Genomic DNA, 27,320 nt, shown 5'->3' on the forward strand with positions numbered 1-27,320 from the left:
GTTAATTACACCGTGACGTTGTAATTATGAATATTCAAACAATACGTATTTATAATTGTAGATGAAATTGTAATTAATGTATGCTTTGTACGAACTGCGCACTTTGCATCCTGTTAAATCGACTCGTAACTTTACCCGGCCATTTCTACGTGTACGACAATCGTATGCTTTGATAAAAACGTTGTTTAAATGCATGGCATGCATTTGTAAGTTAACAACACGAAACTGGTGTGTAAACCATGTTGAACCATCGCAACATTTTGACCGACATTCATTTTCGTTAATTAGTGAGTTAAAATTGATACTTGCTTACAATGTTTTGTAATAACATTGTGTGAAAAATGAACCACTCAAGAGAAATAATTTTGAAAGTAATGCATTTTGAAGACTTCGATCGAATTACTTTTCTGATAGTTGAACAAGGTATGTTAAATAAGAAAAATAAATTGTCATGAGATTCAAGATATCTGAATATAATTGGAAAAGGGAGTATTCCATTGTGCTCTGCAATATTTGACGTCTTCAGAATGACGTCGAATCAACTTCGGATCCGTTTGTGTTTCTCATTATCGAGCAAAGGAGAGGATGCTGTGCTCGCTGTTCTTATATCGACTTGATTCAGTGAATGCGAAGATCGCTCTTCGCGAATTTCATATTCTTTGAACTGTATTTATATTGAAATCTTTTGTGCTGAAAATTGTCGTGGATAATAAAGGCAATCAAAAATTGTATGCTCTTAAGAACATGTCACTCGATGACGCACCATGTGTGTCATGTAGACATAAATTGATATCAGTATTTTGTAATTATGTACTTCAACAAACTTCGAAAGCTGTCAGACATAAAATCAAATTTGACGAGACTTTTATTATCGTCACAATCTAATATAAAGAGAGGTGAAAGTTTCGTAACCGCATTTGCACTTTCGATTACTATTAGACACAACCGGAAACCGCAAAGGCAACGTGTCCATCCCCTTCCATCTCCACGTTCATCCGCTTGAAATTGATTTAACTCGCGTGGTAGACCCGAAAGAGGGCAAAAATCTCGACGTGCCGAGCTCACGGAATGAATTTTATCGATTAAACCAGGTTCCCTGGCTAACGCGGAGAATTACCGTTTACGTTGCCCCACCGTGCCGGAAGTTATCGGTCAGAAATTGCATTAGACGCCGTTATTGGTCCTACGGGAACATCCCTTCTAGCTTGTTCGTACTGGCATCATCGATATCATCACACTGTATTCAGTTCTCTGTTGTGATAACTCAATGCGTAATAATTCAACGCGTGATAATCCAATGCGTGGATATCTAATTTGTGGAGGTTTATTGTATGAAAATCTGGGTGGTAATTCAACACGTTGTGATTCGACTGGTGGTTATTCAATTCGTGGAAATTCGACATGTTGTGATCCAAGGTGTGGTAATTCAATACGTGGTAATTCGATGCATAGTAGTTCCACGCGTGGTAATCCGATGCGTGGTAATTCGACGCGTAGTAATTCCACGCGTGGTAATTCGACGCGTAGTAATTCTACGCGTGGTAATTCGATACGTGGTAATTCGACGCGTGATAATTCGACGCGTAGTAATTCGACGCGTAGTAATTCCATGCGTGGTAATTCGACGCGTAGTAATTCCACGCGTGGTAATTCGATACGTGGTAATTCGACGCGTGATAATTCAACGCGTAGTAATTCGACGCGTAGTAATTCCATGCGTGGTAATTCGACGCGTAGTAATTCCACGCGTGGTAATTCGATACGTGGTAATTCGACGCGTGGTAATTCGACGCGTAGTAATTCGACGCGTAGTAATTCCACGCGTGGTAATTCGACGCGTGGTAATTCGACGCGTGGTAATTCGACGCGTAGTAATTCGACGCGTAGTAATTCCACGCGTGGTAATTCGATACGTGGTAATTCGACGCGTGGTAATTCTACGCGTAGTAATTCCAGGCGTGGTAATTCGACGCCTGGTAATTCGACGCGTAGTAGTCCAACGCGTGGTAATTTGACGCGTTGTGATTCAATGCGTGGTAATTCAATCCGTGGTAATTCGACACCTCGTAATCTAAGACATGGTAATTCGATACGTTGTGATCCACCGCGTGGTAATTCGATACGTTGTGATTCGACGCGTGGTAATTCAATACCTTGTAATCTAAGACGTGGTAATTCGACACCTTGTAATCTAAGACGCGGTAATTCAATACGAGATAATTCGACGCACAGTAATCAAAAACCTGGTGCCTCAATGCATCATAATTCGACACGTAGTGACAACACATACATATCGGACGATTAAATTCACAGTAATTCAACACGAATTTGATACTTGACGTTGTAATTCCACACGCGATAACCCATCGAGTTAATTCGCAGTACCATAGCAACACTTTGCAGCTCAAATGAATAGAGCACCCCGAATTTTTGCCAATTTAAAATTTAAGTGGATTCCGCGATAAAGTCAGACTTTCGACAACGTGCTCGCGTTTGAACTCGCCGTCATCCGGTTGAACAAGCATGAGAACTGCTAGTCTGATTGCAAATTAGCAGCCGCAAACTCTTGATTCGTTCGTTCCACAGTAAATGATAGCAAGTTTGTTCGTCTGCTCATTAAACGGGCACATTTGTGGCGTCCTGATACCCTCCGCCCCTTTTCGTTAACCCGTATAAACATCATCGAGCAGGAATATTCAGAAAATGGGTTAAACTAATTTCCCAAACTTCCGGAAGATTTTATCGAGCGAATGCGACGTAGAGTCGGATGATTTCCTAGGAACTGATTCGCGAAGCGGAAAGCGAAACTAAGTGAAGACAGGGATAGGAAAAGGGAAGAACCATCGTAAAAAGGTGCTAGTAAAATAATAGGAACTTTATCTGATGCCGAGTTTGCTTGGAAATAATTATATGACCAGAGGTAAGAAAGAGACATAGAATGAAAAATGTAGAGGGTGCGTTATATTCATTGGAAAATAAGCTGGATCGGAAAGTTTGAAGACATTTCTATGTTCTCAACCTTCCTTTTGGATCACTTTCGAGCATTTCTATAATTCTCCCTGTTGCTAGATAAGAAAACTGTCGTTCTGACAACGTAGCTCATTGCAAATTTATTTCTTTTCCTGGCAGTAAGTTCTGGAGAACAATAAATGTTTTAACACTTTTCTATATTTTTATTAGAAGTAATTATTTTAATATATCTCTTCCGACGCTTTCGTATTTAATTTATCTTCGCACAGAAACAAAAAAATTTGGATACGTTCAAAGTTGCGAGTCGGTTCACGAATTATTCGGATCTTGTTGCTTCCATCCTTCAGGGATAGCACGAAGCCGCAACGGGACGAAGTACAAGAAGTTCCGAAGTCTCTGAATCCGTCGAAGAAGTTTCGAGACATCGATTAGCGAGATTGAAAACTTCCGTCTCGTCGTGCATTACGATTCGGCCGTTCGAGAGGAGAACAGAGAGGGTGGTTACTGAAAACTCGAGGCTAATGGTTTCCGTAGCCGTCAAAGAGACATCGATTAACATTCCTTGTTTTTTCTTCGAGTTTTTCCCTCCTTTGAGCCACGTTTCTCTTTACCTTCTTCTCGATTCGACACGGAACCCAACCTAACGAATGGCCGACTCGTTCGAGCGTTGAATTTACTGCGTTTACGTAACGCGTCGATCGTTGTGGACCAGGTTGTTGCGTTGATTCGATGCTCCCGCCGGTAACAGGGTCGACGATGGTTCAGAAAAAGGACATTTATTAAATTGATGCCATCGTAAAAGCCTGACGGTGTCGTTGCGCTTGATATTCTTCGATAGAACCGTCGATACATTCGAGGGTGCAGTTTTCGATGAATCGCTCCAATGAAAAATTGACGCCATTCTTGACGCCGTCCCTTTCGTGTCTTAATCATCAAATTTTTATTCTACAAAATTTAGAACTAGAACTTGATGACGACAATTTTTTCAAAGTACACTTCAAAGTCCTTGACGTTTAAAAGATGTAAAAATTTCAAGTTTTATAACTTTTCATCCCCAAATAAATTTTGACAAAACATTCTTAAATTTGCAATAATCATGAAAAATATTAAGTATCCTTAAAAATTGATGTAATTCTATTATTTTTCTGAGGTAACCTATATTAGAAATGAAATAAGACATCGTCGTTTACGTCGACACACATTATGTCAGCAAAAGCTACTCAGCAAAATGCTGCAATTCGAAATAAGATACCTGAAACTGGTTCCTGTATTAATCCTTCGCAAGGTATGGATTCTACTATGCAGATGAGGAAAGTTGTACTCGTACGAAATTAGCAGAAAGAGCATTCGTCAGAGAATGTCTCAAAGTTAAGCTACTGTTTCGTTGCGCAACTGTGAATAACTTCGAGCAACAATAAGTGACAATTTAGCTGGAGGCTGCTTCGTAACTTTCTACGAAATAGATTCAGATGGTAGTTAATTCGAAATGTATCATCACCGGAATTTCCAAGAAAGAATAATTATATTTCTTAAAGAATGTTTGTAAACAATATTTTTCCAAAACGCAAGAAAATCAATGACGAGAAAATTTCGTTGGAAGTTTACGCTTTACGATTTAACGAGGTTCTAGATATTTAATGACCTACTGCAATTATTATTGTAGCTGCTAGTCTTTTGCAACATTTTCGATCGAAGTTCGCGTTTCTTATTATTAATAGCCTTCGAACTTTTGCAACTCGATAAATTATATAAAGCACGAATTTTTGGAGTTCCTCAGGTTTGTAATGGCTTGCTAAAATTAGTACAGGGATTTGACATCTATTTTACATCAGTTTGCTGCAGATTTTAATGGGTTTCAGAGTCAAGGATTGGAATTTTTGTAAAATTGGGATGTGACGATTTAGGGATATGAATGTGGTTATTTGTGGATGTTAAGTGATGCAGTCATTGAGGGATGTGATGATTGACGAATTAAATTGGGAATTAGAGAATGTACAGATTTGGAGACGTACTTGAGGACCCATTTAAGAATATGAAAATCAAACCCTTAAAATTTTTAACTTCATGACACACATATTTTTATTTTATTTTCAACAACCCTCAGCGTACATGAGGATCGCTTAGCCTACATAAGAATCATTCTATATCTTAATTACGCCAACAGTACCAATTATGAAATAAGATTTAAATATATCTTTAACAAAGTGATCCAACATTATTTTTCTTGCCAGAGCAATTCTTCAGAAGTCCTGAACTTGTGAACCTGAATGATAGTTGTGGTCTCATCGATATGAAGCGACGATCAGACCGCAGAAACACGAGGAATTTCCACGAGAACAACGTTGTTTCGCGCGTCATTTATCGGGACAAACGGGTCTCGTCGCGAAGGCACGCGGATCCATCGATCCCCCGTCAGTAACGATCCGATCTAAGCAGAGCCGCGACTGTTTCCAGCGTTTCCGCGCGTCCGTATGCAAAGCCGTGTCGTTCGGGCAGAATCGATGCTTCATGAATTTACAGCGAGCTACCCAAACGAGTCGGTCGTTTCGCGAAACATCACGTTACAACCGATCCCCTCGTGAATTGCCGCGATTTGTAAACGATAAAGGCTCCCTGCGAGGGAGATGAAGCTTTTCGATGGCCGACAATCCTTCATACTTATTACATCTTTCGGTAATTATTTTTGTATCGGCGACAAATTATAAGCGCACGAAAATCTGAGACTTGAATATTTTAATGAAAAACGTTCATCCCTTTCGTCCATCCACGGTTAATATTTTACGCCCTGATATCGACAAACTCGTACGTATTTCCATGGTGATATTAATTTGCATTTTTACCGGCCGAACGAGTACGAGCGCATAGAAATTCGGGGCAGAAAGAGAAAAAGCAAAAGAACGCAGAATTGAAAACCGTGTCTGCACAGGAGCATCGAGTAGTTCGATTTAATTTCCAGAATTTATCCCAGACCGCAACCGGTTCCATTACTAACTTGTCCATCATGTGCAATTGCCTGTCCAATTTCCAGTCGGGATACGATCGTAAAGGAACTTTCACGAGATCGAATCAATCCGAGTCTTAAAGGAATCAATATAAAATCGTCCGACCGACCAACAGTCCCTGAGGCAATCGACGAAACACGAGCTCCGCCGTTCTGTTAGCGATGGAAACGATTTAAGAACGTCAATTCAACTTGAAAACCTTCCACTGTAAACGACCTTCTATTCGGTTCAAATCAAACTGCTGGCGTTGTAAAGTCGAATTACGATGCTGACGCTGTGTACATTTGCCTAGCTACGTTAACCGTTATGGCCCCATAATGTGGCCAAGGAGGACAATTTTATGGATTGCAAATTTTACTCACGTGATTTTACTTGTCATTGATCTCGTATTCTCTCGTCGTAATTTAATAAGGTCCTTGAAATTTACATCTGTTTGTAAAGTGGTTCCACTAATAAATTTGACAGGCCTTCCTCTTAGGCCTCACATTCAATACCCAGAAAAAGAACCAACTGCCTACAGTTAATAATTGCAAAGTTCATGTGATAGATTTCGAAAGATCCCCACGAAGATACACAAAGTTTACGGAACGATTTCCCAGACCACTAAATGGACTCGGATAATCCAGGCTCCAGTGCATTTAAGGTGAGAATTAATCCATGCCGCGCCACGGAGGACACAATTATTACCACGCTCACGTCCCGATTCCTTACGTGATCCTCGGCGAAGGTCTAACCACGGGTAAACAGAGCCAGCTGAATAGACGGATATTCATACCGTTCCACGCTATCGGAAGGGTTCTTCGATGCGGCCACGGTTCGAGACTTCCATAATGATGAACCAAAGTCCGTAGCATGCATAGACGATATGTTACCTCAGCCATGATGGCGTCTGGCCGCTCGCAGATAGGCGAGCCCCTTTCGTATTAAGCGATAACTGACGCAGCCACTTCTTTGGTTCATACATCAAAATGAGATCTGGATTAGAAATCTGGAAGTCCATCTAGAAATTTGCAGAGTTCTCGTTTGAAAAATGGGACCCATATGCAGTGGTCAATATGAGTGAAGAAAGAAGTTTTCTTCTTTTGTCCTTTTTTTGGTTATTGGATAACGCGTTGAATCACAATATATCGAATTACCAAGCTTTGGATCACAATGTATCAAATTACCACGTCTTAGATTACAAGGTATCGAATTACCACAGATTGAATTACCACGCATTGAATTACAACGCGTCGAATTACCACGCGTTGGACTACCACGCGTTGGACTACTACGCGTCGAATTACCACGCGTCGAATTACCAGGTATCGAATTACCACGCCTGGAATTACTACGTGTCGAATTACCACGCATCGAATTACCACGCCTGGAATTACTACGCATCGAATTACTACGCGTCGAATTACCACGCGTCGAATTACCACGCGTCGAATTACCACGCGTGGAATTACTACGCGTCGAATTACCACGCGTCGAATTACCACGCGTGGAATTACTACGCGTCGAATTACCACGCGTCGAATTACCACGCGTCGAATTACCACGCGTGGAATTACTACGCGTCGAATTACCACGCGTCGAATTACCACGCGTGGAATTACCACGCGTCGAATTACCACGCCTGGAATTACTACGCGTCGAATTACCACGTACCGAATTACCACGCCTGGAATTACTACGCGTCGAATTACCACGCGTGGAATTACTACGCGTCGAATTACCACGCGTGGAATTACCACGCGTGGAATTACTACGCGTCGAATTGCCACGCGTCGAATTACCACGCGTGGAACTACTATGCATTGAATTACCACGCGTGGAACTACTATGCATCGAATTACCACGCGTGGAACTACTATGCATCGAATTACCACGTATTGAGTTATCACACCTTGGATCACAACGTGTCGAATTACCACGAATTGAATTACCTCGCGTCGCATCACAACGTGTTCAATAACCACTAGATTTACTCGCCTCCCAGACTTTTGTCTTCCGAATCTAATTTGAGTTAGCGTTCTTAAACCGTTCGTTAGCTAAACCGTGAAGCTGATTAACTGGTAATAGTAATTTCCTGGAAAGCACCCGAAGGGTTTGAAGTCCGAGACGGTGGTCTTGAGAGAGACACACACGACGAACTCGACGACATCCCGAGACCACCCGGTGAAACCAAACGCCCCCTGGGATTCACGGCTATTTGCATTCGCTATCTCCGCAGTTAATCGTTACTCGGTAAACAACTGTCCGTGTTCTGGCTGGCGTAGTCCATGGAGATTAACGCTCACGTACAGGGTGATCCATTTTAACCATCCCCTTTTCTCGTACGATCGACTGTGAGGCGATAAGAAATATTCCTGGAAACTGTATCGAGACTACAAAGTCTCATTATAGACGTTGTTTCACACTGCTTTCGCTCATTAAATGTTTCGCTGTTTCGCGAACGTAATATTTCCGTATCACCGTGTATTTTAAGCCACGTTTCGAGGGAAACAGACGGTCCATTGTTTTGAAACAATATTGGTTCGAGGTTGCGGAGAATGAAAAAGACCGCGGAGTTTAGCTGCGTCTGCTATTTTAGGGAAACTATATATTTTCCTTGGCACGGAGGCGTAGTATGGGAAGTCGATGGCTTGATATTGGGCCAAGGTAAATAAATGAGATGTTTGAACGTCGATAAGTAGAGAAACAAGGTTTTAGATGGTCATAAGAACCGTTACCCTCCTTTTTGAACCGACCTGTACACAGAACAATGTCACAAAAATTGATCATGTAACTTCGAAAGGGTAAATGGTTAATTGTTTGTGTTCGTTAAATCCACCTCGCGGAATCAGTAATCCAATTCGTCAAGGTCGAAGCAGGTTATAAACCTCGTTCAGCGTGCAGCGCATTAATCAAAGGTTTCACGTTGATTAAAACCGTGACATCGTCGCGAGACAGGGAATAGGTATCGCGTGTATCCATTGAATTGTAGCATCTCTCGCTCGCGTGGGCTCGATTCATTCGCTCGTATTAAAAAAAAACGAAAGAATAAAAAAACATGCACCGTCATCGGCCCTCGAAATCACGAAACGCGGAATTATTAAATAGTCGATTAAAAGCATCGGGCCTGGGGTAATGTATCAGGATACAGGGGTGTGTTCACGCGCGCCAGCGCCGCGGTGTAATTACCTCAAATGGTTTTTCCAATGGAACGCGTAATTACGTTAAAGGATTACAGACAGGCCGGAAAATTAAAAATCACATTAACCTCGAACACGTAGATCGTCGAACGCCCATTAACCGTGACTAATTGAAATCTGACTTAACGAGCCGTATTTCTCCCCAAAGAATTGTGGCCACGTGAGACTAGATTTTTATTTCCTTTTCTTTTTAGGACCATCTTGCATACAAAATATCCTAACGCAAGATTCGATAATGAAGATAGGTTTAGATATTTGGAATAGCAAACGGAAGAATCATAAAAGTTTGAGAAGCACTAGTTCGCGACCATTCACTTTGCCGCCGTATGTTTCCAAAATTACATAAACGTGTGCACGCGTGGTGGCCAGGCTGCGTCGGAGAAAAGTTTTGGCTCGGCAGAAACAACAGTGGCGGGGAAAGGGTGGAAAGTATTGTTGGACGGCGAGAGAAACGGTGGTCGGGAACGCGCCGTTTATTTTAAGTTCTTTCAAACTCTCCAGCGCACTCCTCGAGAAAGGAAGAAGGCGTCACTGGGGTGGTGGGATGACGGTGGTGCAAGGGATGGACAGGGCGCGAGAGGGATGGAGGAGCGGTACAAAGGAGGAGACGTCGAAAAGGAAAGAAAGGTCAGCTACCGGGCGAAAGAGCGGAGGTATCGTGCTGGAAATAGAGTAAAGAAAGTGCGGAAGGAAAGAGTGGGACTGCGCTCTCCGAGCCATTAGACAAATTTTATATATACAGGGTGTTCATAACGTTACCCATAACTTCTCATTCATTTACAAACTTTATACTTCTACTTTACATACTTCCACATTACTTTAATTAAATTAGGAAGTGTATTATACTGCAACATCATACTGTATATAGTACAAAATTAATAAAGCAACGTTTGCAAAATTGTCAAATGTTGCTAAGAAACGGAGAGCGAGCGAACAATTAATGGTGGCCAGATTTTTGTAGAAGTTTCTGTATGAAATATAGGCTTACAGACCACTTATTTCTTATCGGATAACAGAGATTACGCTTGAATTTATGTCGACTACTCTAAGCGCCGATAACTCAACGCATCGATTACTTAACGCGCCGACTACTCAGCGCACCGGCAACTCAACGCGTCGACTATTCCACGCGTCGACTACTCCACGCGTCGATTACTCTACGCGTCGATTACTCAACGCGTCGACTACTCAGCGCACCGATAACTCAACGCGTCGACTACTCAGCGCACCGATAATTCAACGCGTCGACTACTCAACGCGTCGACTACTCCACGCGTCGATTACTCTACGCGTCGATTACTCAACGCGTCGACTACTCAGCGCACCGATAACCCAACGCGTCGACTACTCAACGCGTCGACTACTCCATGCGTCGACTACTCCACGCGTCGACTACTCAACGCGTCGACTACTCCACGCGTCGATTACTCTACGCGTCGATTACTCAACGCGTCGACTACTCAGCGCACCGATAACCCAACGCGTCGACTACTCAACGCGTCGACTACTCCATGCGTCGACTACTCCACGCGTCGACTACTCAACGCGTCGACTACTCCACGCGTCGATTACTCTACGCGTCGATTACTCAACGCGTCGACTACTCAGCGCACCGATAACCCAACGCGTCGACTACTCAACGCGTCGACTACTCCATGCGTCGACTACTCCACGCGTCGACTACTCAACGCGTCGACTACTCCACGCGTCGATTACTCTACGCGTCGATTACTCAACGCGTCGACTACTCAGCGCACCGATAACTCAACGCGTCGACTACTCAACGCGTCGACTACTCCACGCGTCGACTACTCCACGCGTCGATTACTCAACGCGCCGACTACTCAGCGCACCGATAATTCAACGCGTCGATTACTCCACGCGTCGACTACTCCACGCGTCGACTACTTCACGCGTCGATTACTCAACGCGCCGACTACTTAGCGCACCGATAATTCAACGCGTCGAGTACTCAATGCGTCACCTACTCAACGCGTCGACTACTCAGCACACCGATAACTCAACGCGTCGACTACTCAGCGCACCGTTTACTCAACGCGTCGAGCACTCAGTGACTCAACTACTCAAAAAACAGCGTTCTACTCATGAATCGCATCGACACGCCCAGAAATTACATCGATATCCAATTTTAATATCCAACTAACCAGTCCACTTATTTGTTATCGAATAACAGAGATCACGTTTGAATTTATTGATCGAACAGAGGAAGAGAATGACGCCATTAGACAAATTTTCTATATATCGCATCGCATCGTTACCGTTCTGTCCCTCATTATAATCGATCGTTTAACGCCTTTCCGCGAGCCATTATTGAGCTCGATGAAAAGCCGATGGCTAGTTCGATTGCTGGTCCCCGCTTTTGTTACAGCGATGAATGGAACCGAGGATTTTATTTTCTCAGGTCACAGATAAGGGGCCTGATGAAACTTTTCTAAGGAACCTTCGAAATTCGCGACACGTAAAACACCATGAACATGGCTCTGTGTAAATACGTACACGTGACGCGGCCAGGACGTTGGTTTAACGAGAAAAGACGTCGTAACGGAAACGAGTTTCGCGACACGAACCATTAGACCTTCGAGAGATGCGTGCAAGCACTTCAGGAGTGTCGACGACTCGAAGAAACGCACCGTTTCCCGGCTTAACAAAGCCAATTTCCGGGGCGATCCCATAACGCCACTAACGGGACCAACTTCCCCACCAGCTGGAATTCTTCGCGACTGTCGTTTGTCGCGTTATTCCTTTCCCATCTGCGCCGTGTTACCAGCTCGACGAGTTGATGCTATGGTCACACCGTAACGTTAACCCGGCTTTGTTATGGGCTTTAAAAGAAATCCTTGGTAAAATGTAGGAGAGAACAAGCATTATGCATCTAAAAATATAAATAACTCGTAAAGTGTCAAGGTGTGTTCACTTTAAACACCTGGGATTAACACAGTGATACATCGAATGTCTAAAGATGCAAATTAGAAGTAAAATAAGGGCCTCCTATATCCCACATGACACTGTTTAGAAAGCATTTATTTTATGCGAGTGAAGCACACTATTTTATAGATATCAGTGCAATGAAATATTATGTAGATTTATTTTTGGTCCATGGTGATGGACGACTGTATTATATAGTAGCATGCGAGTATTATTGAGCGAATTGAAAAATACTTTCGCTCCGGGTGGCGCTTTATCTTCTGGAACGAGTTTCATTGCTTCTAAAACGACGTGATATACGACAGTCTAGCTAGATTTTCAATTCCCGTTTGAAGAACTCGGTTGGTTCAGTTTTTGATCTATTCGAACGCGACATTCACTATCGAGGCTATTTTCGTCTCACGAAAATGGTGCTCAGGGAAACTGTCGTTGAAATATCTCTCCTTGAAGTATATACGTACGTTTTGTCGCCGGAAGAAAACCCATTCGCGCCGTAAACTTTTAAAATGAAAAATGCTGTAACTAAATATAGTTTCAACGTTAGCCTCGACAGAAGTCACAAATTTTTACAGTGGAACTTTTGCTTGCTGTCGAAAGCAAATGCTCGGCTATATCACGTCTCAACAAAAATAAATTAAAAGAAAGTTAAGATATAAAGTTGAGGAAAACAACAGATATAAATGCTTGAAATACCGTAGTCGGGGAATGCGATTCAATTTAAATTTACCGTCGAAACGAGAGCAAGAAAAACAGAGGGATGAAACGGTGTCCAGCGAGCAAGGACGTGGACAAACTTATCTCGACGTTCGAGCGAAGGAAAACACAGGAAGATTCGAATTTCCAGGGCGCGAGGAAGCGTTCAGGGATTTTTCCGGAAGCGTTCCCGTTTCCTGATAAATTTAATATCGACGTTCGAAATTTCAATCAAAAAATCATGGAACTCCCGCACATGGGGGTTGAAAATCTGGTTGATGCTTGAACGGCCACTATTCTCCTCTTCTGTCGTTCGAACCTCTTCCAAAGCCCGATGTCACGACTGCAGATATGACAAACGCACGTGGGTCCTGAAACCCATATGCACTGATAACGACGTTATCGGTCCGACATGGAGCACGCCTGTTATTCGCGATACGCAGACGTGCGCCTGGTAAAACGTCATCCATTACCCGGGCCAGACTGATTTACTATTAATTAGTAGTATCGACGGTGAAAGACAGCCGCGAAATTTCGTTCATCATCCCTCTCTCTGTGCCAGGTTACGATATCCCTTTTCTGCCGCGCCAAATGAGCCGGTAAATATCGCTGAAACGGTTGCAACCGAGTGGACCTTCAATTATACCAAGTATGAAATCAAAATCATATTCCTCGCTTGGGAAAATTTGCTGCTTGGAGGCTGACGTTGCAAATTAATTTTATACTGGTTCCTTTAATTTATAGGTTCTTGCAAACGGCTTTGCAAGTGGATATGTTGATGAAATTGTCTGAATAAATCTTTAATATGATCACATGTTGATGAAATTGTCTGAATAAATCTTTAATATGATCACATGTTGATGAAATTGTCTGAATAAATCTTTAATATGATCACATGTTGATGAAATTGTCTGAATAAATCTTTAATATGATCACATGTTGATGAAATTGTCTGAATACATCTTCATTGTGATCACATGTTGATGAAATTGTCTACACATCAAACTTTATTATGACCACATGTTGATGAAATTGTCTACACATCAAACTTTATTATGATCACATGTTAATGAATGTGTCTACACATCAAACTTTACTATGATCACATGTTAATGAATGTGTCTACACATCAAACTTTACTATGATCACATGTTGATGAAATTGTCTACACATCAAACTTTATTATGATCACATGTTGATGAAATTGTCTACACATCAAACTTTATTATGATCACATGTTGATGAAATTGTCTACACATCAAACTTTATTATGATCACATGTTGATGAAATTGTCTACACATCAAACTTTATTATGATCACATGTTGATGAAATTGTCTACACATCAAACTTTATTATGATCACATGTTGATGAAATTGTCTACACATCAAACTTTATTATGATCACATGTTGACGACTATAATATTGCCATACCTGCTGTATTAATATCTGCAGAAAGTCTAGCTTGTTAACATGAAATGTCTAAATTAGCCTGGGTTTCGTTAGCAGAGAAAGAATAAACGAATGCACAAAATTGCCATCTAGTTTGACTCGGGAAGTTGGTAATTGAAAAAGAAGGCAAGGAGAATGAAACGCAGAAGAATGCATTTCAGTAGGTTCTTTTAGAGTCAGATGAAACGTGGCACAAAAGAAATTGAACCTGCTACAAGGACGACGGCGTACAAAAGCCTGCAGACAACTGAGTACCACTCGAGCACACGTTTCTATCCATTGGATGATCCTCGACCTCGAAACTCTGCTTTCGCTCGTGATCCTATTCGATTAAGTGTATTGAGATAATTTGATATTTGATATGTTAACAGGATGATTGAGCTGCTAATATTTCTCGAGAACTTCGTCTCGAAATTTACTGGGTTTTGACTTCGTAGGTCACTTGGAACTGTTCTTGAACTGTTTCAAAGAGCACTCAACCTTTGCTACCCGTGATCCATAAACTCGGTGCTCACTGGGCGTTGCAACTCCGTTTCCTGCTGTTCTCGTCCTTCTGTTTCTTTCTACTTGAAAGCAAAGGTCGAACTTAAGCTTCACGAACATTAGGGCGAAATGCTTTCTGAAACTTCCGAACCTTTTTCCGAACTTCTTCAAAATAAAAGCATTTGCGGAGTCAATTGGAAGAGCGGAAATTAGGGGAAAGCTAACAAGTCGATAGGCACGATTTTCACGCAAGCGTCAAAGCACGGAGCTCCGAGGAAACGAAATTTGTCACGAGTGTTCCGGTACCTTAAATTTGTCTCCGACCATGGATTACGGGACTTCGATACTCTCCCAGAAAGAGATCGGCCAGCGTCAAGGATTAAGGTCAACGAAGAAATTGAATTCGTCGGAAATCCGTAGAGGCGCGACGACGTGAAGGGAATCGAGATCATCGACGTGTTTCCGTCCGTGTACCTGACACGGTTCTTCGAAACTTCTCTGGACAACCCTTCTGTGTATCAACACGATTTCATGACCTATTAGTCATGTGAAGTCTTCACGTGATGTGAACATGTGGAATACTTTGTACTTGAACATCTGAAGACAACATTGATGTTCCCAACAATATAGTGTCATCTTTTTCATCACATCATTTTAATTTAATGGAACATATGTTGTACATGTACAATATAAAAATTCAGATACCTTACAAAACAAATTTTACTGAATTTTTATTCTTGACACAAGAGTTCATTTGAAGTTGACAACTTGATAAAACAGTTTGTGTTGATATTTATATCCCAACATAGCTGTTTATGTCAACTGTTTATCTGTTTATAAACAGCTTATGTTTATGTCCAAAACAAGGAAAGTGTACGTTAAATAAAGTTTGATAGAAGAACCTCAACGTATCAGGTTACTTAATGTTGACAGAAGAACCTTGATGTATCAGGTTACTTAATGTACCTTTTTTTGTTCGTTCACATTTGTGATGTAATTTGAGCTCGTCTGGACAAAATCGCAGGTGCGAAAAATAACGGCAGGCTCGGTTGTGTCGCATTTCAGAAAACAAACGAACCGTTCGTCCGTTAGGTTAGTTGGTTGGGTTCGATTCGTCGTGCAGTGCAAATCACGTTGGCCACGCTTCACGTGTAACCGATACGGTTCACCCCTTTTTCCCTCCCGTGTTTCGTGTCGCTTTGCGAGTACAATAATTCGGTCAATTTCGTCGTGCCAGTTTATGATCCACTCCGTTGAATTTTCCACGCGAATTTCAAAAGCCATTTCGTTCGTACGCGACTCCTGGCCCGCGATCTCGTTTCCACCGACATCGAAAAGGCACTTATTTTTACGCTTAACTTCGTTTCGAGTTGACCTAACTGTGCAAAGTTGATCTCCGGCCCTTGCTTCCGGAAACAATGTTCGAACCTCTTTTGCATATGGAAACGCGTCATACGCCCTGTCGACGGGAAATTGGAGTCGCAAAAATTTACCCTTCTACCCCGTTTATTTATAAGGTTAGATTAAACTTAGCTGCACAGCTGAAAGGAAGAAACTTTCATTCTCAAATTTAAAAATTTCAAGTTTCAAGACTTTTGTAAATTCAGACTCAGTTATTTGTAAACTTGAGGAATTTAGAAAATGTTGGAACTGTTGGAATTTGAAAATGTAGGAAAATTTGCAAAAGGGAAGAACTAGAGCGTTAAAGGACGAAGCTGTCTCTTGGAACCGTGTAGGAATTTAAAAATGCAGAAGTCCGTAAATTTAGTAATTTGAAAATTTGCAAAAGGGAAAAAGTAAAGCGTCAAAGGACGAAGCAGTCTTTTGAAACTACTGGAATTTGAAAATGTAGCAAAATTAAAAAATTTGCAAATTTGCAAAAGGAAAAAAGTAGAGCGTCAAAGGACGAAGCAGTCTTTCGGAACTATTAAAATTTGAAAATGTAGGAAAATTTAGAAATTCAAAAATTTGGGAAAGGAAAAAAGTAGAGCGTTAAAGAACGAAGCTGTCAAAGAACAGCGGGCTATCGACATGACGGTCCGTTTCCATTAGAACGCGTCGCTGCCGTAAATTTAATCGGTGGTTGAAATTTATTTGACCGGGTCTCGCGAAACGAGCATTAATGAATTTGCCGATATTTTACTGGCCCGTGAGGATACGCGTCCTATCGTGGACACGATCTCGTTGAAAGCGGCTTTCTCTTCGCAACCTCTTCTCCCCTCTGGTCTCTCTTGAATCCAGCTTCAGTATTTAAGAGGGTGTATATATCTTCCGGGGAACAGCTCCTGCATCTCACGTTGGACCGTTCCAATTTATTTACAACCGATGTGCATCTTTCATCGATCTTATCCTTACTTTGTTACATTGTTACATACAAGTGCATCACACAAATTGATCTTCTACAAAACTGATCTCATTACAGATTAGTTTTGTAAGTTAATCTTTTGTGAACAAAATACAAACTTCTTCTTATAAATCAAACTATACCTCACTATATATCAAATTTGAACTCCTTCGAATTTATTCGAATTTGTTTCGAATTATTTATAAAATTAAACGGTGTTAGAATTGCAGATTAGCTGCATTAAAAATGATAGCGACGGTCCCACAACGCGTCTTAATGGAAAAAGAAAGCAGTTTAAAGCAGCCAGCAATTTATAGAGCAGTGAAAATACTTTTCAGTTTTATAGGGAAGGTTAATCCCGTGTTATAAAGCAGTGCTTTCCACGGAAAGCACAATCAAATTAAAAGATAAACGCAAGAAGCTGTAAAAAAGTTGAAACACACTCTCAGCGAACTTCTTTTCATGAACCATTACCCTCGAAGCCACGGTTCACGGTCTGCCGAGGAACAAATAAGGAAAACGAGAAACTCGTCGAAATTACCAAGTCAAATTCGACCCCTCAAAATCACCGAGTCACCGATCCGCGTTCATCAACCCCTAACGGCGACAGATAACCGAAGATATTTACGGTTCCTTGTTACTTGAGACGGTTTTTTTTTTTGTTTGATGGACGTTTTTGCACGTATCTCGTTTCAATATTACTCAGGGAGGAGGATTTAGTGATGAGTATGATGGTTCTGTTAGTTGTGTCAAGATAATAGGTTGTTTTAGTGCACCTTTCTGGTGATAGGGGAACTTGATCAAAATTGATAGGACTGAGAAATTCTTTGCAATGTAGCGACTTCTCACTGTGTCGATAACTCAATGCGTTAGTTACTCAGAGCGCCGATAATTCATTGCGTCGGCTACTCAGCGCATCGATAACTCAACGCGTTGACTACTCAGCGCACCAATAATTCAACGCGGCGACTGATCAGCGCGTAGATCTCCCCACGCGTCGACTATTCAGCGCGTAGATCTCCCTACGCGTCGATTACTCAGCGCGTCGGTAACCCAACGCGTCGACTACTCGGCGCATCGACTAATTAGCGCGTAGATCTCTCCACGCGTCGACTGATCAGCGCGTAGATCTCCCCACGCGTCGACTGATCAGCGCGTAGATCTCCCCACGCGTCGACTACTCAGCGCGTCGGTAACCCAACGCGTCGACTACTCAGCGCATCGACTAATCAGCGCGTAGATCTCTCCACGCGTCGACTACTCCACGCGTCGACTAATCAGCGCGTAGATCTCCCCACGCGTCGACTAATCAGCGCATAGATCTCCCCACGCGTCGACTACTCAGCGCATCCACTGCTCAGCGCGCCAATAACTCAACGCGTCGATAGCCTAACGCGTGGACCACTCAGCGCACCGATAACTCAACGCATCGACTACTCAACGCGTCGATTACTCAACGCGCCGATTACTCAATGCGTAGATTTCTAAGCGCGTCGACTACTCAACGCGCCGACCATTCAGCGCACCGATTATTATTCAACGCGTCGACCACTCAATGAATCAACTACTCAATAAACAGCGTTCTACCCATAAATCGCCTCGACACTCACGGCCCGGAAATTGCGTCGATATCCAATTTTAATATCCAAGTAACCAGCTAACATAACTCGACGATAAAAAAGAAATATCGAGGAGAATTAAGTGGAGAGATGAGTAGAGTGAAGGGGATTTAAATTTTCCGGCATCGTCACGGTATTATCTTTAGCAGCGAGGGAAAACTTCGACGCAAACAGGCAATAATATTTGCTCTCAACCGCAAAGCATACCTTCCGTTAGTTAATTTTGATCCGTATCTACGGAGCGAACAGACGGAGACGCGATATTCGGGTTGCAGACAGCGGAAAAGGAGGGAGAACGGAAGAGAAGGGTGAAAGTTTGCAGCAGCGTCGAGAAGGAATAAGAGGAAGAAAATCTCTAGTAATCCTCGAGGGGATAATCGGCACCGCGCTCCGCGTTTTTTCCCCTTAATTAACGGCTCATCGCAAACGCGGCTGATTACTTTTAATTAGCTTCCCGGAGGGAACGCTACAGAAGGGAGAACGAGTTTGTCATCTGATGCGATCATGTCAGATATGCTTCCGATAATCTGCACGAAATTTCCGATATTTTCTGCATATCTTTATTACTGCAGTTTTTAACGTGTTTCGATATTCATTTTTCAACGTGCAAAAAATTTATGTAACTCTGTAATTTCGTAGAAATTGAATACCTATTTTAATTTATTGAATGTCTATTCATTTTACAAGGGAGTTAGGGTATTTTTATTGAGTGCTAGTTGTACTAGGTTTCTATTTTTAAATAAAATTGAGTGGATGTGTGATTTTTAATAAAATTGTGGTCAGCGAACTGTTTGGACACCCGATTATAACTGCGAATATTTTGGTTAATAAAAAAGAGATTATCAAATAAATTATGTAGTCTCGCACCCCATAAATCAAAATCACCGATTTGCATTTTGATTTGTATCGTGTGCCGCGAGTTCAGTTGGTTATTTGACCGAACGAGTTCATTTATCATTTGAATGAGGCAATAGGAGGAATCAATTTTAAATTACTCCATGCAAATTTTGTAGAAAAAATATTATGTACAATTAATCTTGTCTCCCCAATATTATTTCAGCAGTGTTCGCAGCTTCATATCGCGTTTCAATTTAATTAAGATGATTAAATAATATAAAGGTAAAATTCAATACGCTGAGCAGATATTTGCTAAAATCTCGATAAATTCATTAATTAAATCAGCAACTCCGAATTGTAATTTAAAGTTTGCATTTCATTTTAAGCGTATTTGATTTAGTTCGCATTTAATTTTCATTATATTCTGGTGTCCATTGTTTCTTTAATTATCTTTATTTAGAATTTCAATATTAAAATTTCTGTTCAATGACAGAGTCAAAGGCGCAATCAATTTCATGGCATCTGTTGTATCTAATAACGAATGATATGCTGAGCCTATTTTCGAAAATGTTGCGTCGTTTCGTGCATTCGACTCATTTCGACGGGAACAACGCGTGCATTTGATGCATCTGTTGCGTCGCTGCATGCACTGTCTGGATGCAACAAAATTCGTAACAAAGGGTATCGTTTGAATGCGCGTTTTTCATGCAGTCAGATGCATTCGTCCTGCAGGGAAATTTAGAAAACAGCCGCTCCGCGGAAACTCCGACATTCTGCATACCATAATGAAAATCAAAAATAATTCGTTTCATCTACTGCTTTTTGCAAATTACTTCATTTGCATATTTTTATAGCAATTTTATTTATTATTTAATTAGCGTAAGATTTAAGAGTTATATGTTCAAATACTTGGAGAGGTAGATCCTCAGATATACATACTCTTAAATTACTGACTTTGCTAACTTTTAGAATTCATAAATACACAAATTGTCAGATGGTCAAATCCTTCAATTTTAGAATTGCAAAAAGGTCAAATGTTCAAATGTTCAAATGTCTAAATGTCCAAATGTCTAGATACTTAAATATTCAAATGTTCAAATGTCCAAATGTCCACATCTCCAAATCTCCAAATCCTCAAATTATCAAATTCTCAACTCCTCTAATCACCAAATATAACCACCAAATAAAATGACCAAATCCCCAATCACCAAATCCCCAAATCCCAAGAACCCCTAACCACAAGAACCCCAAATCCCAAGGACTCCAAATCCCAAGAACCCCAAATCTTCAAATCCTCAAATCCTCAAATCTTCAAATCTTCAAATTCTCAAATCCCCTAATCACCGAATCCCCAAATCTCAAGAACCCCTAACCCCAAGGACTCCAAATCCCAAGAAACCCTAACCCCAAGAACCCCAAATCCCAAGAAGCCCAAATCCCCAAATCCCAAGAACCCCAAATCCCCAAATCCCCAAACTCCCAAATTCCCAAATTCCCAAATCCCCAAATCCCCAAATCCCCAAATCCCCAAATCTCCAAATCCCCAAATCCCCAAATCCCTAAATCCCCAAACTCCCAAATCCCCAAATCCCTACACCCCCAAATCTCCAAATCCCCAAACCTCCAAATCCCCAAATCCTCAAATCCCCAAATCCTCAAATCCCCAAATCCCCATCCACAATTCCAAAACCCCAAATCTCCCCCAAACCCTAAAGCCTCCAAAAAGTACCCCTCAATTATTCGACAATTAAACCCAAGAAAAGGATTCGCCATTAATAGAAACCATTTGCTTAATTAAACTCTAAATCAGCAAACTGGAAGTCTAATATTCGCGTAATTTAGTTCTTATCGACCCGGCAACCAACAGCGAACGCAAGCGCTAACCGTTCGACCAATCGATTAATCGCCGTCTCAGAAACAGCCATTCGATCTACAACAGGGTTGAAACTCGATCTCGAACTGTCGCCAATCTCGCAGACGATCTTCGAAACAATTAATCTCAATTTGCGGAGTCTCTTACCTTCGGGCTGGTGGGGCGCGTAGATGTTCAGGTAGAGGCAATCCTCGCTCTGGTTCTTCAAATAAGGCAACAACTTCTCCAGGTACTCGTACCTGACTGGTCTCACCTCGTCTCGTAACTTTGGCACCGTTTGCGGACACACGGGAGCGAATTCCTCTGATTGTCTGACACCCCGCCATGCTTCCGGTGACCTCGGTGGGGAGAATCTTAGGGAGCCAACTGGAGGCTCCGCGTATGGCACTCCTGGAACACCGGTATCCTCGATTGGTAATTTGCTGGGATTAGGTTACGTCTAATCGAGTGAACTATGTACAATTGAAGGACATTCGGAACTTTCAAAAGTTTAGATTTGTTAGGTCCATTCGAAGTTGATGGACCGTGCAGTTGGAACTCGAACATTTTAGCACTGAAGTTTGAGGACATAGTTCTCTCAAAAGTGGCCAAAATCTCAAAGTTTCACACATTAGAAGCTGCAGAGAGCATTTTGAAATTCTCTAACTCTCAAGACTCGGATCTCATAAATCTCAAAGGCGTAATAATTCCGAAGACCGAATGAACATGGAATGATCATTCAGAATTTGAAACGAGGTAAAGTTAGCAGCATCCCTACATCGGTCGACTTCATCGGTTTCGCCGGCTAAACTATATCTGTTCTACAAATTGAAGTAGTTCTATCCCGGATCCCCGGGTTACTTCAATTTCTTCGCTTCCCGGAACTATTTCCACTTGGTCGTGAAAGAAACGTATCGCGAGAGTCCGCGAATCGATGCCAAGGAATGCCGGGGAACTCGAAGAGAGTGCACGTAGAAGCGTGCACGCGCGATGCAGCGTGACGGCCAAAGAGGAAGAGGGGACGTTTATTCCCGAAATAGCACACTTCTCGTTTCGGAACCTTTGACGTATCGAGATCCCCGAGAGGTAATGCGAGAGAAAAGCTGATGCAGCTGCGAGCAAACTTTTGCCCGCTGACCAAAGTTCAACGTATCGGTAGCCGGAAACTGGAGATCGCGGTGTGTTATCGCTCTCCAGCTTGCGGGAATTCGATCGAGGAAAACCGGGATCGTCGTGATTGGGCCCCAAACTTCCAAACTTTCTGCGCGGGACGATAAAGCGATGATTGTGAACGGATTTCAATAGCGGTGATTGATTCCCCTCGGGAGCTTCGAGCACCTCCGGCTCATTTTTTTTCGGGTTTCATACGAACGGGGAATTGTAATTGGTACTTGGACCCTTCTGAAACATTTGTTGCTCTTGCTGATCGATTTCTTTCGCTACACTGGACTTCGAGTTTCGTACAAAGATTTCTTTTGTTAACTCTTGATTGCCTCGGCTGATGACATGTACTTCATATCCTTTGTACAGTTTATTCCATACTTATTTTTTTATTAAACTTATACAACTTTATACTAAAGCTAAGATACCGAAAGTCATACTAAAAGTCTGAATTGCACAGACATCAAACAGATATAATAATACTGAAGTTCATCAAGTACCTCACAGCCCTAAATTCATAAAAACAAATTCCTACATTTCCTAAATGTAGATTTTCCAATTCTACAAACCGCAAGTTTCCAAATTTCCAAAACTTACCCAAGAAGACGTCCACTAACTGCAGATCACGACTGGTCCTGGGTTGCACCACCATGCCCCGCAGACGTCCTTGCTGCACCCGCACCTCCCTGGTAACCCGTTCCGGAGGATCCAGGAACCTCGAATGATAACCATACTGCGGTCTAGGCTCATAAAAGTCACGGTGCTCCGTAAGGATTTGGGTGCAGGCCAGCAACACGAGACCCACCAGTTCCAGCCGCAGCATCCTCGACATTTGTTCGAACGTTCGACGCCCAGGAAGTATGGCAATGAATTTCTCACCGATATACCGGGTCGTGGTGCGGTGTAAAAATAATTTTTCTCCGCTTCTTCCGTTCTTGCACCGACTACAAGGAGGGGAAGCGTTCCTAGATTCTAGTTCGACTTTCACGGACGAAACTGTTTCGAGACTTCTCGAGAAAAGGTGGACCAGATTTCTGTAGAGGTGTGCCAAAATCGGTCGACGTCAGCTGGTGTGCCACCACGTGCGCGCGTGGCTCACATTTTCGACGTTGCTGATACGTTTCGTTCATCCACGACTTTCTGCTATCACATTTTTATTCTATTGTGCTATCATTTTGGTAGACTCTGATAGGCAGATACTTTTGCAGGCAATTGTCACAATTTTAACTGTAGTAAGTGGCTGGCAATTTTAAGGTGGTTGCACGGGTAGATGGGTTTGACTATTCGATGTTATCCTTCAGATATTATTTCTGATAGCAGTTGCATCGATCTAGTGTTGAATTGCAGCTGGCAGACTCGGCTATTAGCAACACTGAGTCATAATCTATCTTAGAACAGACTATTCACGGATTACCATTTCTTCAGTTCTCTATCATCAATAACCACTGAACTCTGGTTAAGTGTAGTCTTGAAGTCATTAAGATTCGCAGATCATCAGACTTGCAGTCATCAAGTCAGTTAATTACACATCTTTTTAACATCACTTCACACAAATGTTAACCTCCACAGAATTCAAAGTCACAATGAACCTCCAGAATCACTCAATGTTCACAAAAATTGATCTCCCTGCAGTGTGGAGCGCGTTCAAAGCTCGTTAAAGCTCGCACCAAGCGTCGTGACACTGCACTGGTTCGACACAGGCTCTAAATCGGTAACGGTGAAATAAAACGTAGAGATCGCGGTCTCCAGTTTCAACGTTTGAGGCGACTTCGCGCAGGGGCCGTTTTAAATATAGTTGACAACCGTTTCGAAGCAACGACGGTTTCAGTTTCGCGCTACACGTCGGCCAGTCCGATGCCGATTACAAGAAGCTGCTCCTCCAGCGGGATATTCTTGGGCGGAACAAGGGTGAACGCACGTGCTAAGGAAGACGAAGAGGAACAAGAACGACACTCTATTTTAAACCGAAATTGAACGGCCCTCGTGTTGGTAAACTTTGCGCACATTTGCGGAACTTCAAATACCTTTTGCAGATCATTTTATATACTCTAATTTTTTTGTTAGATGACTTATTTGACTTTTATCTAAGACCTTGTAGACAATGATTATATTTACAATTAATTTTGTAGATTATATTTTGATGATTTATATGACTCATGTTATGTGACTTTTATCTAAGACCTTGTGGACAATAAATAATTTTGTGGATTATATCTTAATGATTTTGTATTTTTCCTAAAATTGTAATACATCTTCTGTCACACAAATACTATTTTCGCTATTTATCCACGAACCCTAAATGCTTGCTCTAAAATTAATTGGAAAGTTTAAGATTTAAACGTGAAGTCTTAATTGCAACCATACGAGATTATTTTAGTGCTGATAAATCATCAAAGCGATGTCTGAGAAGTTGCGATGTTCAGAAACTTGTTGGAGCAACAAAATTCAAGTTTATCATAGATTTAATATTCCCAGCGACGTTTACGAAGCCCGACGATGATTTAAGCCTTTGATACGTTCAAACTTGGTGATATAAATACGTGTTTCTAAACACGAAGTTGTAGCGGAAGGAATAATTACGAGAAGCGAATTTTACGAGAGAGAAAAAACGGTCGACTTCGAAAACGAAGCGAGGTGCGAAACGTACCGAGGATGGTTTCAAATTTACCCCATTCACCGTCCTCACAAAGCAGCCATCAAAAGAGCTTCCGTTTCACCGTGAAAATCATTCGACAAAATTTACGGAAAAAAGCGCGGCACGCGCGCGGTCTCGCGCGAGCAAACAGGATTATCCGGCGTGAAGTGAAACCGGTGCCGTTTTAACGCCCGTTTAAAAGCGGTCAATAGCGTTAAATTATGAATACCCGTAATTTGCATCCTGTCTAATTGTTCACCGAATAACATCCTACTCTTTTTCCTCATTTTTTTTTTCACCGAGTCAACCGCCAAGCGCTATGCCCTTTACATCCGCGCAAACCGTGTTACTTTTCACCTAACCAAACGGTTTCTCGACCTGGAATATCGAGTTCGTGAAAGCGTCTGAACTTTTTCGATCCAGCGACGCCTTTGAGGACTTCGTAAAATTTCACGGATCGACCAGATTTCACGGATAAGAAAGTGAATCAGGTGATCGTGTTTGTAGATCGACGAACGGACGATAGACTTGCTTTCGTCGAGTATATTGAACTTTTGGCTGCCCTTGCGTGGCGGATATTCTTAGAACGCGCTGCTGTTCTTGTCTCTGCTCGTTCAATATTTCTTGAATATCATAGCAAAGATGCCGGTGTAATGGACTTCAGTTATATTGTAGGGGTTTTTTGATTTATGGGTGACGTTATGCGTTCTAATAATTTGTGATGTTATGTTGGATTGGTTGAGGTACATTAGAATATGTTTTATAAAGAATTCGAGTGGAGACAACACGTAGGAGCACATATGAACAACGTACGAACACATATGAAAACGTGTAGGGAACACAACGCGGAAGGAATACAACAGTTGCACACAGCGCATGAAGAGAAGAGTATGTACAAAATACGACGTGTTGGGAACAGAACGCGTGAAGATTGTAGTGTGTGGAGAACACAACGCATGTGTGAATGTCGCATATGAGAACGCACCGGTAGAACAACGTGTAGAGCATACAACGCTTGAAGAACACAGCGCATGAAGTACACAGCGCGTCGAGAACACAGCGCATGAAGAACACAGCGCGTCGAGAACACAACGCATGCAGAACACAGCGCGTGAAAATTATAACGTGTGGAGAACACAACGCATGTGTGAATATCGCATATGAGAACGCACCGGTAGAGCAACGTGTAGAGCACACAACGCTTGAAGAACACAGCGCATACCGAACACAACGCATTAAGTTCACAACGTAATACGTCATCTAACGTATGACAATACAGCAACACCCATCATCTCCATATTATTCAATGCGTTATAAGAAGGTAAACCTCGATGAATTCTTCAAATTGTGAGAAAGGAATGTTTCCGCAAGTTCCGCCATAAAAGCGCAGATTCCAAAAGTTGAATCTACAAGAATTTTTCCAGTAATTACCGTTTCTGACCATCACAGTTAGCAGAACTTCGCCGATTTCGAGCAAAGTGTAGATTTAATAATTGAACATTGCGGTTCTCAGAAATCGCGGAAACGTTGAATCACGGATTTCACGTTCACTATCGTCTCGATGGTACTCGCGAGTGGACTGAGTCCGTAAGTGCTAAAATTAAATCGAGAACTAGTCGAGGAGGAAGCGCCGCCGGACGGCCGTCTTACAAGCTGAAACTTTTATTTTAGAAATTTCGTACGTTTACCTCGTGCGAATTTACGGAGCTTGTTGTTCGTTTTCATTTGTGGAAATTATGGGCGAACTTCGTAAGGATGATCATTAAGATTTCTGATAACGAACGTCATTATCTTCGCGTGATCTCGGAACTCAAGGTTCCCGTCTTTGATCGAGTGCAATTTAATTTAGCTTAATCCAGACGTCCCCTTTCTTTTGAATCTCGCTAGGTCCAAGTTAAACATTTTATCTCTAATGGAATTAGCATACACGGTCGGGGACCTGGAAGTATTTGGATTAAATGAAACACCGGTTTCTCAAGCTATGTTTATCGAGATTAAGATAATTGAAGTGGACCGGATCGCGCAATCAACTGCCGCTTAAAGGAAATGAAAATTATCAAACGCCTCGGGCTTCGACTTTGTCTTCTTTAATCAACCTCTGCGCAGAGCTTTTCATATCTACGTCTGAACGAGCAAATATCGTTCGA

The 27,320-nt window shown here is 42.0% G+C and overlaps 1 protein-coding gene across 7 annotated transcripts in view; it reads right to left on the reverse strand.

The window, feature by feature from the left end:
• LOC100877010 (uncharacterized) overlaps window positions 1–26,749 on the reverse strand; it is a 72,029-nt gene extending 45,280 nt beyond the window's left edge. For 3 of the 7 annotated variants that reach the window (XM_076539372.1, XM_076539375.1, XM_076539369.1), the window contains exons 1-3: window positions 26,605–26,749; window positions 23,136–24,459; window positions 21,546–21,788 (exon numbers count right to left, since the gene is read on the reverse strand). In XM_076539372.1, coding sequence (XP_076395487.1) covers window positions 21,546–21,788; window positions 23,136–23,370 — 478 coding nt within the window. In that variant the 5' untranslated portion in view covers window positions 23,371–24,459; window positions 26,605–26,749. Of the gene's footprint in view, window positions 1–21,545; window positions 21,789–23,135; window positions 24,630–26,604 lie in introns of all 7 variants that reach the window. The other 4 variants (XM_076539371.1, XM_012294972.2, XM_076539370.1 and 1 more) reach the window with 4 other exon arrangements.
• Window positions 26,750–27,320: the final 571 nt, after the last annotated feature.

This window comes from Megachile rotundata, chromosome 14, assembly GCF_050947335.1.
Source record: "Megachile rotundata isolate GNS110a chromosome 14, iyMegRotu1, whole genome shotgun sequence".
In the NCBI taxonomy this organism is placed as follows: domain Eukaryota; kingdom Metazoa; phylum Arthropoda; class Insecta; order Hymenoptera; family Megachilidae; genus Megachile; species Megachile rotundata.